Source organism: Baudoinia panamericana (genome assembly GCF_000338955.1).
Source record: "Baudoinia panamericana UAMH 10762 unplaced genomic scaffold BAUCOscaffold_11, whole genome shotgun sequence".
NCBI lineage: Eukaryota > Fungi > Ascomycota > Dothideomycetes > Mycosphaerellales > Teratosphaeriaceae > Baudoinia > Baudoinia panamericana.
Window position 1 is genome coordinate 1,046,653 of NW_006911267.1, and position 18,331 is coordinate 1,064,983.

An 18,331-nucleotide genomic window follows, 5' to 3' on the forward strand; every position below is an offset into this window, starting at 1 on the left:
CGAGTTACGTATGTCACCTGCAGCAAACACAAGCCTTCGATGGCAAATCCAAGCATGACCAATAGGTAAAGGCGGCGCCCATCGATGGCGAGCAATCGTGAGTTCTCAATCGTGATACATACTAGACACTATGGGCAGGGGGTTATCTCGAAGCATCGCAGCCAACCAAGCCCCGGCATCCCGCTCCTACAATCCTCCGTCCATAAGCCAACCATCCTGCGCGGCTGACAGACGCGTCTCAGCATTGCCTCATCCTGGCAAAATCCCCAATCAACCCAGTATAAAGCAAATGTCGCGCGTCACTGTACCCCAAGGAGATCTAAGGAACTTGAGCGATATAAGCCCATGAAACAGCACATCCTGCCTCCACAAACTCCAGAATGACACGCTGTAGATGGTTTGTTGCTTGTTAACGAGTCGGTCCAGAAACGCCGTCGACATGCTGATCAAACAGATTTGGCAGTACGCCCAGGAGAGAGCGTGTTGAGCACATCCGTGCTGAGTGGATTTATTGCGAAGCAAAGCAAGATGGATGCTGACCAGGAGCACGATGCTTTTGCTGATGCCGCGTGGCGCCGTTCTGTTGCGAAACCAAGATGCTGCTGACGTTGGGGCGACTTGCGGTGATACTGTACAGAAATCACAGCAAAAGAAGATGACGATGACAAATACCCGCTAGATGCCGGACCGGGAGAATCCACGAGGCGTTTGGGTGGGACTGAAAGGATAACATCATTATTTCCCACGGAGGACTCTGATGCTGCTGCTGTTTGCTGAGAGCCTCATAGGCACTAAGCAGCCGAATCATGCGACGTGGCCACCGAACGCGCCGCTTGATTTCTTCCCGCGGATGGGCATCTCAAGCGTAGCACCCTTGGGAATGCCTTGGACAAGCGCCTGGCTGCACGACTTGGCTGAGGGTGTCATGGGAGGTGATAGCAGTCCTGCGGGCTGGCGGTGACCCGCTCGGCTGCTTGACTTAGAGGAGGAAGCGCGTCGGGAGAACGGTGGGGTTGGCAGACCAGCGATGTAACTGACGCCGCGAGAAACAGGACTACTGGCAAAGTAGCCCGAACCGTGCGGTGACTGCTCCCGCGCGTGCGACAACGAGTTCGACAAAGGGTTGCGCAAGCGGGGATCGATCATGTCCGGGTTGAAAGACCCGTACGGCGTAAGAAGCTGATACTCTGTGTAAGACCATGCTTTGGCAGGCGTGCTGGGCCCTGCTGAGACTGGAGCAGATGCCAGGAGTTCAGGCCCTTGACGATAAGAGGTTGAAGGGTGTTGCGAAGGACCCGCAAGCGGTGCCGGTGATGGCGGCGTCAGGGCGGCGCTCGTCTCAAGTCTCGGTCTAACCACTCGCTGGCCAGAAGCACGCCTCGTCACAAGCTGCACTGGCGGCTCAAGGCTCGGCTGAAGTGTCGCTTGAGCCCCTCGCTGGACTATCTGTTGAGCCGTTGGTTGGAGCGTCCCTTGGCCGCTGGAAGGTCCCGCTGGGCATGTGCTCTGACGGAGCGCATTCTGCACGGCGTGCTGAACCGACTGCTGGAGGGCAACTTGCCGTGCCGCATGTTGCTGGCTTTGGTGGCCGGGAGCATGTTGCGGTTCCGGTGCCGGCGTGACGGCCACCGTTGTGGCCTGCGGAGGCACTCGCCTGCAACTCTCCTTCGAGAGCACCACTTCTGCGCCAGGATGCCTCTTTGCCATATGCCTACCGGGACCGACCAGATTCTCATACTTGGTCACCTCGTCGGAGCATACTGGACACTGGTAGGTGACACCCAGATGGCTGGCCTCTCGGTGCGTTACCAGATGGCTCAAATGACGGGTTGAGAAGTGGCACTCGGGCCAGCCACAGCGTTTGTACTTATCAATCTGATGCTGGCGCTGGTGCTTGTTCAGGTCGCCCGGCCGTGTGAAGTGCTGGACGTTGGTGCATCCTTCAACTGCACAGCTCCACGAGCCGTCGCTATTCTGGATGCGCAATGTAGAAGACTCACCCACGGCCCCCTCAACTTCTTCGGCGTCTTGCTGGGCCACAGCAACGCGCTGCGTCTCGGCGACTGTTGTTGGAATGGCCGGGTTGTCGGGCAAGACCGGGCCAGAATGGGCATCACCATGACCGCCATTGCCGATACGTTCAATGCCGTGAATGACAATGGGCGCTGGAATCTGGCCCGTCTCAGCTTGGCACGTTATTGGAGCACGCATTCCTAGCACGCCGGCTTCCCAGTCTGCCATCCGCAACGTCACATTGGTGGTTTGTGATGGTTGAGCAAGCCCGTCTGGAAGAGGCTCGAATATTGCATGGATATCTGGGTCGGGTAATATGAAAACCGGATAAGGCGCGGTCTCCACGGGCATGCCGTTGTGACCTCCGTGGATGTCATCTTCAGGACGCGGATTGTGCCCCTCTATCCAAGCGAGCACTGGCTCTCCTGGATCTATGCCCATGGGACGGTGCTCGCCCATCTCCGTCAGAGCATCTTCCTCGAGTAAGGCGGGCATAGTCGGTACATGGGGTATGGCTGGCGCTGCGACATAGCCGAGAGGTGGGTTGAGGGTGGGAGGAGCTGCAATCATAGGCGGCGGATGTCCGCCCAGCTGGCCAGGAACACCGCCGTGCCATGACTGGGGATGTGTTAGCAGGCGCAAACAATGGTAGCCAGAGAGTGTCTTACTTACGGTAACGCTGGTGCCGTCGTGGAGGTACTCCCTTGAGAACTGATCCACATCGAAGTCTGACTCCTCGCTTCCACTCAAGTCACGATCGCTAATGCGTCTCTTCTCCCCAGCCCGCGTAGCGGGCATGGTGAGTCAATGCGAAGGCGAACAGAATATGCGGACAACAACGAGGCAATGAATGAGTGCCTGAACAATGTCTGGGACAAAACACTTGCAGGATGCCGACCAAAGAGCGGCCAGTCGCAGAGAGTCTCGGGTGAGGGCAGACAAGTACAATAAACACTAACACATCGTGATGTACAATGGAGTCTAAAGATGCTTCGTTGACTGGAGACTGGATAGAATGGAGAATGGTTGTTTGCAAATACCGTTTGATCTTTCATGTTCGGCCTGAGAACAGCTGCACCCCTAGTACGCTGTCTCTCCCTGTGACGCGCCAAGTCAGTCGGGTCACATGTGTGTTGCCTAAATCGTCGGCATGGCTCGGGTGGATGATGCGGGAGCACTTCGGGTGGAAATAACATCGAAATGGTTCTGCCTCCATAGCGAACAAGCTGAGCATGGTAGAGAACAGCAAAGAACACATACAGCTTTGCAGTGAAGTACAGAACAAAGAAACAGCATTTCAAGGCATGCGGGGCCGACTGTCTTCTTAGGAGCGCACCCCTGACTATCGGGCAAAAGCTGTGGCTAGGAGAGGCTTGTCACCATTGGCCTTTGCATGCAGCCATTGCCGTTGCCGGAATGATGTCCGGTCGTTAACCGCTGCGAATGTGTGATGATCACGTTCGTTTCGAGGTATGACCGACATGAGGTTGACCAATGTCATGCAGGTGCTGTTGCATTTTCTGTCCCAGCGTGTTCGGTATGTTGCGGTAGCCTTGGCAGAGCATTGGACCTTCACATCGATGCCGTTGGACAGTGCCTGCTGCAAGTATACATTCTTCGCCAATGGAAAGGTGATATTCGCATCGATTTGCGTCGCCTTACAAGCATTCATCGACTGATAGCACCTGGTAACAACCTGCACGAGCTTCGTCGGCCTCGTTCCAATTCCGAGACTCGCAGCAGTGTTCGTTATGCCAAAACCCATCTTCCGGTTTCACATTGTCAATGAGATCTAGGCTAGGTCTACACCGTTTTCACGAGGAGTCGGAGGAATAGACTATCCTGGCCGCTTAGCTGGGTAGCAGCAATGGATGTCGTAAGGCAGCCATGGCAGCTTACAGTGCGTACTGCGCTATCAGTAGATGCAGCTCCTATGCAGCTCTTCAGCTTGAGACCAATGGGCAGAGAAGGCTTAACGTGAGCAGCTATGGTAGTATGCATAGAGCTGCAGATTGCAGGCGGCAAGGTTGATCGTTGTCAACTGACTCGCATTAAGTTCGAATATACACGCAATGAATGCGAAACCGCACCCCCACTTGATCCACTCCAATGTAAGCGGTCCCTGGAACGGTATTCGTGATTGTTCCAGCTTGGCCGAGCTTGGGGTGAAAGCGTTGACCGACGCTGCTAGGTAGGCTACAGGCGACACTATCTGGTCCTCAGTGTAAAAGCTGCGGTCCTCTCTGGAATTGGGTGTTGCTTTCTGTAACACTAAGCGCTAGCAATCCTAAGGCAGGTCGGAGCATCCTATGCCAATGATCTAGCGATGAATCTAAACTAATGCACCGGACTGATTGGAGGCCTCACAGTCAGATTGGTGCCCGCCGTCATGGCACCCTTGTGTTGAGCGAGTGAATATAAACATAAAGGGTTATCACACTTCACCCTCAGCCCTTTTCCAGACTTTGTCAGAACGCTGCGCTGCAGCGCTGTCGGTGACAGATCATGAATGACAGTGACGCTGCATTCCGTGGATCGGACTAGGCGCCGATGCCAATACATGCTCCCTCGGGCGATGCGGCAACGACAGCTTGGCGGCGCCGTGATGACTTTCCACAGCATTGCTGGTGCGCCTTGACGAGGCGGCCGAGTCTGGCGGCGTGGGCGGCAGCCCTGGCCTTGCCGCTGCGACTTGACTGTACAGCTGGTCTTTCGTCGACGCTCGCGACAATGGTGGCGTCTCCAGAGCGCGTGAAAGACGTTCCGCCGCATGTGAGGATGCACCGAAGCTGTTTCGCACAAACGACCGGTTAGGAGTGGACAATGATGAAGTACGACGTGAGGATGGAGGCGTGACGAGACCGACTGGCGTTCGAACGGCAGCACCTGGGCTTTGATGTTGACCTGAGGAAGGCGTCGACTCGAAGGTGGTTGGTCTCTTCGAAGCCTGCCATTGGGAGAGTCTGGCAAGCTCTGGACCCACAGTCGCCAACGACTGCTGCTGTGCTGGAGTTCCTGAACTCGCTGATGCCTGCCCTGCACTGGTGACCCTTGGGAGTATGCTCTGAGACAATGTCGGTGATGCCGCCGCTTGTACGACTGCCGAAGGTTGCAGTGCGGAGGGTGCTGGACGCGCCTTTCTTGGTTTTCTGGTGGGCGTCGACACAGGCGGATCCATACCTGCTAAGCGCCATGCGGGTGGCTGGGAAGCTTGCTCTTGGCTGGGAATATCCTCGTTAGGATGTTGTGTGTTCACATGGCGCTTGTTCCCGACCAGATTGTCGTACCGATTCACCGTCGTCCAGCAGTATGGGCAATAGAAGACAAGGCGGTCACGATGAGCTCGATCTTTATGCTTCTCCATATGTGAGTTCCAAAGCTCGCGCTCAGTGCAGAGCGTACCATCCTTGCGAAGTTCGCCGCAGGTAAAAGGCCACAGGTCTTTCGGTATGTGGTATCGCTGATGCTTCCTAGTACGCAAATGTCAGCACTATGCCTGCAAGATCGACGCCGAAGACAGTAGACGTACTGAATCTCGTTTTCGGAGTGTTCCCCAAAGTGGTGACCTTTTTTGTTAAACCTGCCGTATACGCGGTTGCATCCTACTACGTCGCAGAACCACCAGCCATCTTGGTGACGCCTTGGAAATCTTTTCGCATACTCGAGGGGATTAAGTTTGGGTCCTGTCAGGCTTGCTGGAGTATCTGAAGGTTCCATCGACGCTCGCAAGCTCGCCTGGCTAGGCGTTGGCGGGCCCATCACGGAAAGGGTGGAAGGTAGTATACGCTGGCTGGGGCGGAGCGATTTCGCAAGCCGAGGTGCAGTTGTGTCGTTTATGTTTCTAAAGCTGGCCGACGCCGGTGAGGACGGCACCATGTTCACCGATGAGCCCATGCCACCCGGCGCGTGTCGTTGCTCTACACGGCGACTACTCCCTGGGCGCAGGCTGCCCAACACCGCGTAGACACTGTCGATCTCGTGTTGTGGACGCGGACCTTGCTGATGCGCGCCATCCAATGTCGCAGACGGCGACACCTCGATCTTTTCACCACTACCACATCCGATGGAAGCGAAAGGATTCGTGCAACCGGAGATCTGGTCAGTGCTGGCGGGATGGTTGGTGATAACCATGGGAGCAGGGCTGGGTGACATCATGCCAACACCATTGTCGGCCTGCAATCGGTCATGGTCAGCGAGCTTGCTCAACACTAACATTCGGGAGTTGGGACGCATTACAGCTTGCATGGTCGACGTATCGAAGAATGTCTGCTGCGTGTTGTCGGTGTACAACGTCACCAGAAATATGGTGTCTTCATGCTGGAATGTCCTCAAGCCCGTCCAGACGGCATATCCATACCAATCTTTAAGCCGAATCAGCTCCCCCTCGGAGGTTGCGTCGTAGCCATAGTACAGGACCATGGGCATGTATTCTGCAGGACAATTGAGGTCATCTTGTCGCGCAGGCAGGGGAGTGGTGTAAATCCTGCTACCGGGTAGGCGGGCAGAATGGAATGGAGCTTGCAAGCGGCGGTCGCCAGGGCTTGTGTGGTGAGCTTGCGATCGGATGTAGTCTTCCTCGCCGTCTTCACACACCCTCTCGCGCTTGCCGTTGTTGTTAATGTTGGCCGCCATAGTGAGCGTTAGGAGCTAGGGCATGCGCGAGGGAAAAATGTTCGCTTGGTAGCAGATCGTAAGCTCAACGTTGATAACGCTTAAGCCGAGGCTCAAGTGGAAGCACAGCACAGCGCAGTACAAAGGATGACAACAACCCTGGCAAGGTGAGATGTAGTAGCTGAGGCAAGCGCAGGACTGTTGGTATGGGATATGACTGTGAGGAGGACAAATAGTAGACAGGGAGACTGGAGTTGCTCTGTTGATGTACTACTCGGAGCAGTAAAGATGGGCGGCATGCTACCAGGAAAGCGAGTTTCGTTCTACCGGACCCTGCCGACTCCGGGGCGCCAATCATTGTCTGGCGGAGCTGCTAGCGGGCGACCGCAGCGTCCAGCCATAAAGCTTGGCGACGCCGAATGACGCAGGGCCCCTGGTGTTCGCCGTTGCAAAGCACCATCACGTCGGTGGTGCGAACAGCTGAGGGCATTGCGTAGGTGAACAGTCCGAGATGCTGGCCGAGCTTTCGGATGATGACGGTGTCGCGTCATTTGATAGCAGAGAGCGACAGCGACTTGTCGTCGAAAGAAGTGAGATGCGAGACGGAGTGAGAGGACAGAAAGTGATAGAGAGTCGGGCGCGATTGACGACTATAAGAAGGTGTTGATAACAACGGCAATGAACGTGATTTTATCGTCATGGCAACACATGCACCATGTATCCTTCGGATGCAACGTTGTCGATATTCGCGCGACTCCACGATTGCCTGTCCTCTCCTGCACGTTTCTTCGTGAAATCGGACGCGTCAATCGGGCGACGACTTCTGTCACCAATGGCGCAGAAACGCCAAAGCCGCCGCATCTGACGCACAGATGCAAGCCAGTGTGGCGTAGCCGTCTGCGGGACATTGCAGCATGACTCCGACAGTGCCGTCAGCACGCGTCTGCCACTCTGCCACGCGAGGTCGAGCATTAAGGACGGACAGAAGTCCGTATACCTTGTATGACGCAGTGATGTCAGGCCAGGTCTAGATCAGCGCATGCTTACGCTTCTGTTTTCTTCCAGACAGTGGATGAGGTAGGTGGTTTATGGGCGGCCACGGATCACCGCGCGCACAGATTGTGTGCATCATGCGGAGAGCCGAGTGTCATCGTGCCAGACGTGAGCGACGAATATCTGCATGTCATTGCAGATCTTGTTTGGTGCTGAACGAGAGCTTGCAACAACATGATCAGGCTCCCTCATTGTAGAGCTTCCCTGACGTTGATGATCTGCAGCGGATATCGAATCTTGAGCTCCTCATGGCCAAGCGTATAATCCAGCCGAAGACTGATCGGACGATGGAATAGCTCCCCTTGCCTCTGCCATACTCATGCCAAGGAGTCCTTCAGTGCATTGTTGACTCCGACGTTCCACCGACTGGCCATTAACCGCATCGCCTACCGATTCCAATTGACGCCGAACATCTTGCCTTGCTTTCTCAAATCCAGTTGCTTCGAGTCCGCATTAACGAGATGATACCTCGCGTGACCTGGTACATCCAGCGCCAGAAGCCTGTACTCGAAGTCTTTCTGACCCGGCAACCTCGTCATGTGCACGCTAACCGTTCCTTTAGCAAGCGGCCCCTCCACATAGAAATGCATATGCAGGTGCTCAATACCAGCCCTGTCCGTCTCGAGTTTGCTCGCAATCGTCCGGTTGCGCGCCCACCTCGACCAGCTTGGCTCACCATAGGCATTGATTTCCCGCTTTGTATGCCTACCGTCACTACCCGCTAAGAGCTCAATGCACTTCGGATCTTTTCGCACGCGATCTGCTGAGCGGTTGAAAACGGCAGTCTTGCTGTCTGTGGAGAAGACTTCAAGGTAGAGTACGTAGGCTACCGTGCCTGTTAGGCCTACGCCCAGCAGGACAAGGCCCAGGTTGAAGGTTTGCTGAGTAGTGCGCGCTGCTTTCTCTCCTATGGACAGATCACTCCATGGTATTCTGCCGGTATCATTAGCGACTGTCACCGCGCGGCGTCGGGACGCTGTAGCATCGTTGGGTGGGGACGTAGTCGTCGCCGTGCGTGCTTGCTTCAAGTGGCTATGGAGAGGCTGAGAAGCTCTGGCAGAGTCTGCTATTCGAAGCCGCACTCCCAATTGCCAAAGCCTCGCCATGTCCACCCATGAGTAGGCAGCAAGGCCCTGTCAATGCGTAAGGCAGAACGAACGATGCGAAGAGCACCGTTACCATGGGAAAGCACGCACACAACTTTAGACACGGTAGCTCTGTGCGGAGAACTCGGACCCCAACTCGGCTCGGGAGGAGCCGGCGTCACCTTGCTCGGTCGTTTTGCAGAGGATATACAAGCACGAGCATGAACTTACCTTGCTGCACGAGTGTAAAAGCCATGAGAATTCCATGCATTCGCATAGACTCCGGACTCAGTAGTCTCGAGGAGCTTTGCGATGACGGCAGGACTACATGGTGCCCGCTTAGGAGGATTGAACCCCTGCGACAGCGTACTCAGACGCCAACGGCAACATGCACTTCGGATCCGAGATGCCAACAGTGCAGCTTGTGACAGTAGCCGAAGGGTGCAGCTGAGCTTGGAAGCGACGCATGCAATCCTACGATAGGCAGGTAACGGTAAGTGCAAGCCTGCAGGACTGAGAGGCTTATTAAAGGGATGTTCCATCGTAATTTCAGCGGAATGCCTTGCAGGTCTTCACCATCCACACCGAAGCTTGATCCCACAGATTCAGTGTAATCAAAATCATTAGCACGCCATGGTCATACCCAACGACGCGGCCAAATCTGTCTACGACCGCCTCCCTATCGACGGTGACCAGCTGCGATTGGTTGGCATACAGCCCGGAAAACCCGATGCTGATGTAGTATGTAGTCTTGATGTTTATACCCCTAAGACGAGCTACAGGACATTGTCGTACTGTTGGGGTGCTGTCCAGAACCTGCGAAAGATTCAGCTTGAGGGAGTCAAGTTCCAGGTAACGCCCTCTTTGTATGATGCGCTGACTCACCTTCGCCACGATACTGAGACCGTCTGGATCTGGATCGATGCAATCTGTATTAATCAAGAGAGTGATGACGAGCGGAGCAGACAAGTGGAGCGCATGGGTGCCATTTTTGGAAACTCCACAAAAACGACAGTCTGGCTCGGTGTTGGCTTCGACGAGCAGCAGAGAGCGGTCAACTTCTTGAACTTCTGCGCTCAAGAGTTCGTCCGTGCCAATGGCGGGCAAGCGGATCGGGTGTGGGAATACTCTGACAGCTCTCTGCGAGTGCCACAACTCCTTCTCCGTAACCTGAAGGCAAAGCTGCTGAGTGCGACCAAAGCTAGTCCCATGCTGAAGATTGATAACTGGAAAGCAGTTGGAAAGCTCGCAGAGCGGCCATGGTGGCGTCGACTATGGGGTACGCGATCCCCCTTTCCGTGCACTCGATCCCAAGACTTACCACTCGCACTACAGTATTGCAAGAGGCTGTTCTTGCGAAAGAGGTTTCTTTCCAATGCGGACATGCTACTATTGACCTCATTTCGCTCGCCATGCTGCATGTTCTCGTTGAGTTCTCCCACCACCTCACATACTGGCCTAATGAAGGCACCGACGGCTCCAAGCTTGACGAACTCGCTGTCCACATCCAACGAGCCTTAGGGTCAAACGAGAAGATCTACGAGATGTTCGTTGCACGGACACAGCACCAACGTTACAAGCATCGCAACTACATGGCTACGTTCGGCGACCCTCTGTTCACAATTGCGCAGCTTTCCTACCGACAGGCGCACGATCCTAGAGATAAACTCTATGCTGTGAAAGGATTAATGAGTCGCTCGGACGTGGTCCACGCAGATTACAAGAAGAGCCTCATCTTCGCCTACCCAGACTTCGCGTCAGATCACGCGAAACACTGGAGGGAACCTTTCCTACGCATCTTGAGCTACGCCGGTATAGGCCATGGACGGCTGCCCGGTACTGTAATGGCCTCCTGGATTCCGGACTGGCGATTGTACGAGATTGGCCATTTGGACCGTGAGATGCCGACGCCGCTCGACAATATCGGGTTCCAGGCCGGCAAGGAGCACGTGATCGACGCTGCAATATTCTCCACAACTCACTTGCTTGTTCAAAAGGGCGTCATCTTCGATCGAGTGACGAAGCGAGCCTCTATGGGTGTACGCACTGCGAATGAACAGCTGTACGGCTTTGATCTGTTGAATTACGGCTCACACAAAGCGGACTCCCCGTATCCAGGCACCGGTACCTGTCGCATGCATGCGCTGCTCAGAACTCTGTTGGCAGACTGTTGGTCAGAAGGTCAGAGCGTTCGCATCGGTAACAAGGCTGACGACCGTACACTACTGTCAGAGTGTATGGCGGGCATGGCGGTCTGGTACCACCTCAACTGCAGACAGCCGGGCACTGTAATCCATCGGAGCCCCGGACTTCCACCGGTTATACCTGTCAGATTCTTGAAGCCCACACCCGGACTAAAGCAACAGCACGATACACCACAAGATTGGTAAAGTATACACTGTCTTCGTGTACACCTAGGCTGTTCCGCTAACTTGTTTGCGTCCGTACTGCAGGGGGGTTGGGTCTCTCTTCCCATGGTCACCTGAAGTGCATCTTAAGCCGGAGACCGCTATGAAGCAATGGCCCAAAGGTGTAAATCTCGAGCGAGCGATGAACAGAGGCTCCAGGTACCTCGAATACGCCTGTGGCAGATACACCAAGCGCCGAACGTTCTTCGGAACGGAGAAAGGCTACTATGGTCTCGGCCCAGCGAACCTCCAGGAAGGTGATATAGTATGCGTTTTCCATGGTTGCAACATACCGCATCTGCTACGTCAGAAGGAGAACATGCGGCCTTACGATGGCCATTGGTGGAAGAAGGAACATGAAGGATATGAGCACGTCGGGGAGGCGTATGTCCATGGTATTATGGATGGCGAGGCGATTGATCAAGCTGCTCAAGGCAACTTGCACGTGCGTGACTTTCTCATTGGAGGATGCCCGCCGAAGAGGTACCCTCATGCGCCATAAAGCTGTAGCGGTCCATTGTTAGCGAATGAGCACATTCATTGAGGCACTGCGTGTATAGACTGACGAAACTCGGTCGCGCCGTGGGTTAGCAAGGATTATTGACACTGACTATCGGCGTGATAAACTACTCTTTCCGAATACATAAAAGCCAATGACATTCAATCTTCTCTCATCTGCGGAATGGTCGCACGACATAGGGAAAGAAGTCATGGTCGTCGACGAATTGGCTCGGTTATTGCGCGTCCTGCGAGACCGCCACATTGACATTGACCATGACGACGTAGCGTGGGCATTCGAGAGCAACGCAACCGGACCGTCCGTACGTACCTGGGTTCGCAATGCTATATGTGATCCATGTCTCCTGTCTGTGGAAGAGCGAATTTTGTAAGTGAACAATTCTGCTGGCAGCAACCGAAATTGTGTGTGACTGGAGTACAGCCACGAGAACGATCCGCAGCCACATGGAAACGGCTTAGAAGAAGCGACTTGTGCGCCATTGGACGACGGAGATCTCGGGACGGCCATCAATGCACTCGAAACCAGCACTGCTTCGATTAACAGACAGTGCCAACTACTGGAAGCACAGAAGCGGGCGCTCCAGGACATCAACGCACATCGTTCCCAGAGCACCTCTGTAAGAAACATCCGCGATCAGCGGCACCATAAGCTTTCGCGAGAGAAGGCGCAACTAGAGTTTCAGGCCAGCGAGCTAGCAGACTTGCTTCAAACAAAATTGCAGGGTTCCCTCGAAGAAACCGACAAAGGTACTACAGGCCTACTCTCAGCTGTTGACCGCATTCTGGAGAAGGATGACCGACTGCTTGACGGGCTGCAGAAGCTCTTACCTAAAACTACCAATACAGATGGTCTCGGAGATCAGACACTCGAAGTCAAGAAGTTGTGTGACGTTTTGGTCGCGCTGAACGTAAAAGACATCCGGATGCGCGTCGACAGTGCATACAGAGCTCATGTTGACGTTGATAGTGAGCTTCACAATGGCACTACTGAGACTCCGTCATCAAGCGAGCAGAAGCCATCCTTGATAGCAGAGCTCAGCGAGCTATCTCAAGAGATAGACAGTCTTGCCGCAATGGCCGTGCAAAACCACTACCGCGAGCCCATATCGCGCGAGCTGAAAGCGGCGCAAGCGGACAACGCTTTGGATCAGGCCCGTTGGAGTGAGTATCTTTTGGCTACTCTGCAGTACCTCACCGCGAGGCTCACGGTCTTGGAAGAGCATTTTGCTCGTCTCCACATCCATCAGCGAAGTGTCCAAAACGTGATGGCAGCACTCGACGGCGTCCTGGCAGAGCCAGCCAATCCTAATTCTGAGTCACAGGATACTGTGCGTACGCCTGTTGCGCCGTCTGCGAGAGGCCTGAAGCCGCTTCGGCTGGTCGAGGCAAAGTTCTCAGAATCGCAGGATCCGACTGCGGCACTCCTGAGAATGCTTAGCGTTCGGACCGACAGGTCTGTGGGCGCCGATCAGCTCGCGGAAACATTGAAGTTTACGCTGAGCGAGCGGGAGTCTGAACTAGCGAGTCTACGCAGCAGCACTGAAGTTGCTATTGCCAACCTGCTTACAGAAACACTAGTCAAGGCACAGACGGACATGCAACACCTTTCTAATGCGGTCTATGCTCCTTCGGGGACGGGTGTGGTCAGGCTGCTGGACCAACAGCTGCAGGCGAATCTGGACAGTTTGGAAACGAAGACGTACGGCTTGGGCGAGCGGATGAGGCAACTCGACGTTGAGAAGCTGGCAGCCTTGGCGAGGAACAAGCAGAAGGTCGAGTTACAGTGATGAAGCAGAGCTGGGCTCCGTAAAGTGGCGAGAGTCCTCAAAATCTCCAATGACCGCACGCCGTTCGAATCGAAACGAACAGCCTTTGAGGAGTTGGTCGCAATCAGTTGATTACATACCCGCCGTCAACCACCATCGCCGAGCCCTGCACGAAGCTCGCTTTCGGGCTCGAGAGAAAGCAAGCACAGTCAGCGATCTCCTGCGCAGTGCCAGGTCGGTTCATGGGCGCTATTGAGATGGCGGGCCCCAGCACGTCAAGATTCGGGCGTACCATTGGCGTGTCAATGACCTGGTTGCATTGTCAATAACAAATCCGGGTTCTGCTCCGGCAGGGATGTACGCACGCCGGGGCAAACACAGTTGATTCGAATGTTGTCCTTGGAGTAGTCGATCGCATCACAGCGAGTCATCGAGATGACTGCTGCCTTTGCACCGCAGTACGCCGCTATGTCCGTAAGCTACTGACACTGCAACTCATCAGCGGTTACAGTGACGAAATACGTACGCGCTGCAGGCCGACCAACAATCCCAAGTTGGGAAGCAATGTTCACAACACTGCCTCTATTGCCTGGACGTCCGTCATGCGTCGGTAACAGATCCTGCTTCAGCATCTGCGTGATCTGTGCTCGAGAGCAGAGCCAACAGCCCTTGTAGTCGATGTTGTTAATCCGGTCAAAGTTTTCAATCGTGAGTTCGTGGGAGCGCTCGTTGTTGCTCAGCACGCCTGTCGCCACTTAGCGCGTCGTCTTCATACCTTTCGGTTGCTCCCTATACCGGCTGCATTGACCGCGTAGTCTATTCGGCCGAAAGCACTAACGGTTTTGGCGATTAGATCTTCGACTGACTGTGCACTCGCAACATCAACTTCCACCATCAAAACATGTGTTGAATCTGCCGTCTGCTTGATCAAGCTTGCAGTCTCGTCGAGTCCTTTCGTGTTGCGGTCAGCGATGACGATCTTTTGGCATCCTTCCTTTGCAAATGTGATTGCAGTAGCTTGACCGATGCCTTCAGAATAGTCAGTGAGGCTATACTCGAAGTCGGCGGAGTCGGTGGGTTCCCACCACTTGCGGCGCCAGTGACGAGCGCAACACCTGGAAATAGTGTCATCTTCTCAAGTCGGCGATGAACCTGAGAAGACCAAGTGTTTACAGAGCGGAAAGAAGGACATGATGAGAGGGCTTCGGTCAGTACACCTTGGCCGCCCAGCCGAAACATGTTCGACTGATAGGCGCCACGGTACCTAGGTGTACAAACAACATCATTGCTTTCGTCGACTCGGCTCGCTTCTTCCGTGAACGTTCCAAGAGTGAATGCAGCGAGAGGGTCGGTAACGGTAATTCAATTGATGCCCGGCAGCTTTATCGTCTCCTTGGGTCTTGAAGATGTTCGCTCGTGCCAATCGCCCATCGGCCACGAGACGAGCCTGACCGACCGAGACGGAGAGTGACGCGCTCACGTGCCATCGCGCCGAAAGAGTTTAGCGTAAGGTCGGAATATGCAGGCTGACGTCTATCGGTTCAGGTACGATCGCGTGCAGCAAATGGATTATATGAACTTCTCCTGCCGGGTGTGGTGTTATTAATGATGGTGGCAGATGTAAATCTTCCACTTGAGCTGATTGATCGGACATACATGGATCGTTGCGGCGATGCCGCCATATGTATCGCGCAAGCGAGCGCGCTCTTCGTCGCCTGTCCCATCGTCACCGTCGAAGGGCAGGAACGTGAAGGCTACGGCGAAACGGGTAAAGACGACGCTTTTCGAAACAATCGACGCTACCCCGAAACGAACAAGGACGGCCGATGAGAACAAGAAGCTTCTTGAAAAGCTCAACGAAGACGACGACGAGTCTTTGAGCGAAGCCGACACCGACGACTTCGAAGATGTAGATGTCCCGCTGGCGAAGAAGCGCAAGGTTGCGCAGAGCAACGACCATGATGTTCCCTCTGAGGTGGACGATGAGATGGATTGGGAGGACGCCATCGCAAATGGTGCCCCATCAGCTCAATCGACCTCTCATGCTGCGAATGACAGTATTGAGCATGATATAGAGGACGTCTCCTTCTCCGTCAAGGAGGATGGCGGGATAGCAGATGAAGGCATTCGCGTGCCAGGTCTTGGTAAGAAAGGTCCATCGAAGCGCGAGAAACATGTTAGGATCCAATCGCACTGTCTGCACGTCCAAGCTTTGATGTGGCACAATACTGTTCGTAATGGTTGGCTGAACGACAAGCCTGTCCAGAAGACGCTCGTAGAAGGACTGACCGAGGGTGTAAAGCGCGAAGTCACGCGGTGGAGGGAGTCGATGGGTACGCTCAGCCATGAGCAGCTAGAAGCGAAGAAGCAAGCAAGAAGTGCCAATGGCAAAGGCAAGCGGGGCCGGAGGTTGAAGGGTAAAGATGGAGGGCGTGAGTGGACGCACGGCGCTCAGCACCTAGAGCAAGGCGTGCCGAACCTTAGCGCAGGCGACCCCCTGCTGAGGCTGCTGAAGGTGCTGGCAGCATACTGGCGTAAGCGCTTCACGATTACTGCGCCTGGTTTACGGAAGCAAGGCTACATGCCCGTCAAGCGTCTCCGAGACGAGATCAAGGACTGGGAGAAGAATAGAGGCGACATGGAGCACCACGGCGAGCGCATTGAAAACATCGAGCATTTCCGCAAGCTCGCGAAAGAGTGCGAAGGATCTCGAGATGTGGGAGCACAGTTGTTCACGGCATTGCTTAGAGGCCTTGGCATAGAGGCACGAATGGTGGTGAACCTGCAGCCAATTGGCTTTGGTTTCAGCAAAGCGGAAGAGGCTGAGCCTAAGAAGTCGAAGAAGGCTGCGAAGGTCGAGTCTGAAACGGATGAGGTTGTTGATACCAAGCAGAGCAAGAAGGCTGCTGGGAGGAAAGCTAGGACCGCTTTGCAAGAAGAGAGGCCTAGCCGCAAGTCAGCTCGTGGTAACAAGAATCAGCCCATTGACTTGGACAACTCGGACAGTCCTCTCAGCGAGGTGCCAGCGGACGTAGAGATCATCGAGGACGACGATGACTTATCAATCATCGACGTCACGCCCTCGACTCCGAAGAAGAAGCCGAACAAGAAGTACGATCGCGACCTCGCGTTTCCGAATTACTGGGTCGAAGCCTGCTCGCCGATCTTACACAAGTACATCCCAGTGGATCCTGTCGTGCTGTCAACGATCGCGAGCAACGAAGAGCTTCTGCAATTATTCGAACCGCGTGGTAAGAAGGCCGAGCAGGCGAAGCAGGTCATGTGCTATACCATCGCCTTCTCCGCCGACGGTACGGCTAAGGATGTTACTGTGCGGTATTTACGCAAGCATCAGCTACCCGGGAAGACAAAAGGCACACGTATGCCGGCCGAAAAGGTGCCAATCCACAACCGCAAGGGTAAGGTCAAGCGATACGAGGAGTATGACTGCTTCCGTACCGTGATGTCGATATACGACCGGCCTGAGAGCAAGCGCACCCTGGCCGACAAGCTCGAGGATCAGAACGATCTCAAGCCTGCCAAGCCGGAGAAGCAGGAGAAGGAAGTCGAGAAGGAGAGTCTGCAGTGGTACAAGCAGTCTGCGGAGTATGTGCTGGAACAGCATTTGCGTCGCGAAGAAGCCATCATTCCTGGCTCCGAGACGGTGAGGACGTTCACTGCTGGCAAAGGCGACAAAGCTAAAGAGCATCCTGTCTACCGCCGTGCGGACGTGGTGACATGCAAGACTGTTGAATCTTGGCACAAAGAAGGTCGTGCCATCAAGATGGGTGAGCAGCCGATGAAGCTCGTGCCGATGCGAGCGGTGACTCTGATCCGTAAGCGTGAGATGGAAGACGCGGAGCGAGAGACAGGAGAGAAGCTCAAGCAAGGTCTCTACAGCATCGACCAAACGGACTGGATCATCCCGCCACCCATCGAGAACGGCGTCATCCCGAAAAACGCATTCGGCAACATGGACGTCTACGTACCTACTATGGTCCCAGCAGGCGCCGTACACCTTCCGCTTAAAGGCACGGCGAAGCTCTGCCGCAAGCTCGAAATCGACTACGCGGAGGCGTGCACAGGTTTTGAGTTCGGCAAACAGCGAGCTGTCCCTGTCTTGACTGGCGTGGTGGTGGCGGAGGAGCATGAGTTGCTGGTCAGAGATGCATGGAGGGCTGAGCAGAAGGAAGCAAAGCGGAAGGAGGATACGAAGAGGACGGCTGCGGCGCTGCAGTGGTGGCGGAAGATGCTGTTGGGGCTGAGGGTGCTTGACCGCATGAGGGTGGAGTATGCGGATGCTGGTGGTACTGAAGAGGAGCTGAATCCTTTTGTGCGAAAGGCGAAGCGAGAGGGCAGGGCTGTTGCTATGAAGGCGCCACAGGCAAGTGCAGAAGCGGATGCAGAGGGCGGGGGTATCTTCTTGCCTGGTCATGATGAGGAAGAGGTCCCGCAGTCGAACGCTAAGCGCGCAAAGATGGAGGATGACTACGAGGACGAGAAGCATGGTGGTTTCTCACTCGAAGACGACGAAGAAGAGAAGGTGCCGGAAGACGGTGGCTTTCTCGTTGAGGACATGCCGGAGGATGAGAGCAAGTCGGCACCACCCAAGAATCATGCGCCGATCACGCCGATGTCTCTACAATCTCTGCACAAGGTTACGGATATGGATGACGACGAGTCGATTGCCGAGGATGGCGATTCTCGTGAGCACGCGGACGTCGAATATGCAAAGCCAGGAGCGCAGGCCAAGCGCCGCTCTCGCAAAGCAGCCGTCAATGACCCAGACGATTCTTCACTGTCCGAGATGGACTCGGCAAGCGATGAAGAAGCTATCAGCGATCAGGCATGGGAAGCACGAGCGTCGCCGAAGGTG

General features: G+C 54.9%; 8 protein-coding genes across 8 annotated transcripts; 4 read left to right on the forward strand and 4 right to left on the reverse strand.

Annotated features, from left to right (window-relative positions):
• Positions 1–46: 46 nt before the first annotated feature.
• On the forward strand, positions 47–526 carry BAUCODRAFT_37331 (uncharacterized protein). Its single transcript, XM_007681100.1, has 2 exons — positions 47–397; positions 455–526. The coding sequence occupies exon 1, from the start codon at positions 131–133 to the stop codon at positions 347–349; it is 219 nt and encodes a 72-aa protein (XP_007679290.1). The 5' UTR covers positions 47–130; the 3' UTR covers positions 350–397; positions 455–526.
• A 278-nt stretch (positions 527–804) lies between these two features.
• BAUCODRAFT_125476 (uncharacterized protein) lies at positions 805–2,811 on the reverse strand (the record flags this gene model as incomplete). The annotated part of the gene is made up of 1 exon (XM_007681510.1): positions 805–2,811. The coding sequence occupies one exon, from the start codon at positions 2,809–2,811 to the stop codon at positions 805–807; it is 2,007 nt and encodes a 668-aa protein (XP_007679700.1).
• Positions 2,812–4,028: 1,217 nt separating this feature from the next.
• Positions 4,029–7,016, reverse strand: BAUCODRAFT_37334 (uncharacterized protein). Its single transcript, XM_007681101.1, has 3 exons — positions 6,250–7,016; positions 5,543–6,186; positions 4,029–5,483 (listed from the first exon to the last, which is right to left on the reverse strand). The coding sequence occupies exons 1-3, from the start codon at positions 6,643–6,645 to the stop codon at positions 4,517–4,519; spliced, it is 2,007 nt and encodes a 668-aa protein (XP_007679291.1). The 5' UTR covers positions 6,646–7,016; the 3' UTR covers positions 4,029–4,516.
• A 1,056-nt stretch (positions 7,017–8,072) lies between these two features.
• Positions 8,073–8,648, reverse strand: BAUCODRAFT_45611 (uncharacterized protein; the record flags this gene model as incomplete). The annotated part of the gene is made up of 1 exon (XM_007681132.1): positions 8,073–8,648. A coding segment is annotated over one exon (576 nt), but the record flags the coding sequence as incomplete, so codon positions are not given.
• A 348-nt stretch (positions 8,649–8,996) lies between these two features.
• On the forward strand, positions 8,997–11,737 carry BAUCODRAFT_37339 (uncharacterized protein). The gene is made up of 4 exons (XM_007681102.1): positions 8,997–9,255; positions 9,331–10,041; positions 10,098–11,148; positions 11,216–11,737. Exons 2-4 carry the CDS (start codon positions 9,396–9,398, stop codon positions 11,670–11,672), a joined length of 2,154 nt encoding a protein of 717 aa, XP_007679292.1. The 5' UTR covers positions 8,997–9,255; positions 9,331–9,395; the 3' UTR covers positions 11,673–11,737.
• Positions 11,738–11,880: 143 nt separating this feature from the next.
• BAUCODRAFT_52844 (uncharacterized protein) lies at positions 11,881–13,470 on the forward strand (the record flags this gene model as incomplete). The annotated part of the gene is made up of 2 exons (XM_007681139.1): positions 11,881–12,056; positions 12,111–13,470. Coding segments are annotated over 2 exons (1,536 nt in total), but the record flags the coding sequence as incomplete, so codon positions are not given.
• Positions 13,401–14,822, reverse strand: BAUCODRAFT_37343 (uncharacterized protein). Its single transcript, XM_007681103.1, has 5 exons — positions 14,541–14,822; positions 14,251–14,484; positions 13,982–14,200; positions 13,821–13,921; positions 13,401–13,765 (listed from the first exon to the last, which is right to left on the reverse strand). The coding sequence occupies exons 1-5, from the start codon at positions 14,692–14,694 to the stop codon at positions 13,580–13,582; spliced, it is 894 nt and encodes a 297-aa protein (XP_007679293.1). The 5' UTR covers positions 14,695–14,822; the 3' UTR covers positions 13,401–13,579.
• Positions 14,823–15,127: 305 nt separating this feature from the next.
• BAUCODRAFT_59492 (uncharacterized protein) lies at positions 15,128–17,902 on the forward strand (the record flags this gene model as incomplete). The annotated part of the gene is made up of 1 exon (XM_007681149.1): positions 15,128–17,902. A coding segment is annotated over one exon (2,775 nt), but the record flags the coding sequence as incomplete, so codon positions are not given.
• Between the last annotated feature and the right edge of the window lie 429 nt (positions 17,903–18,331).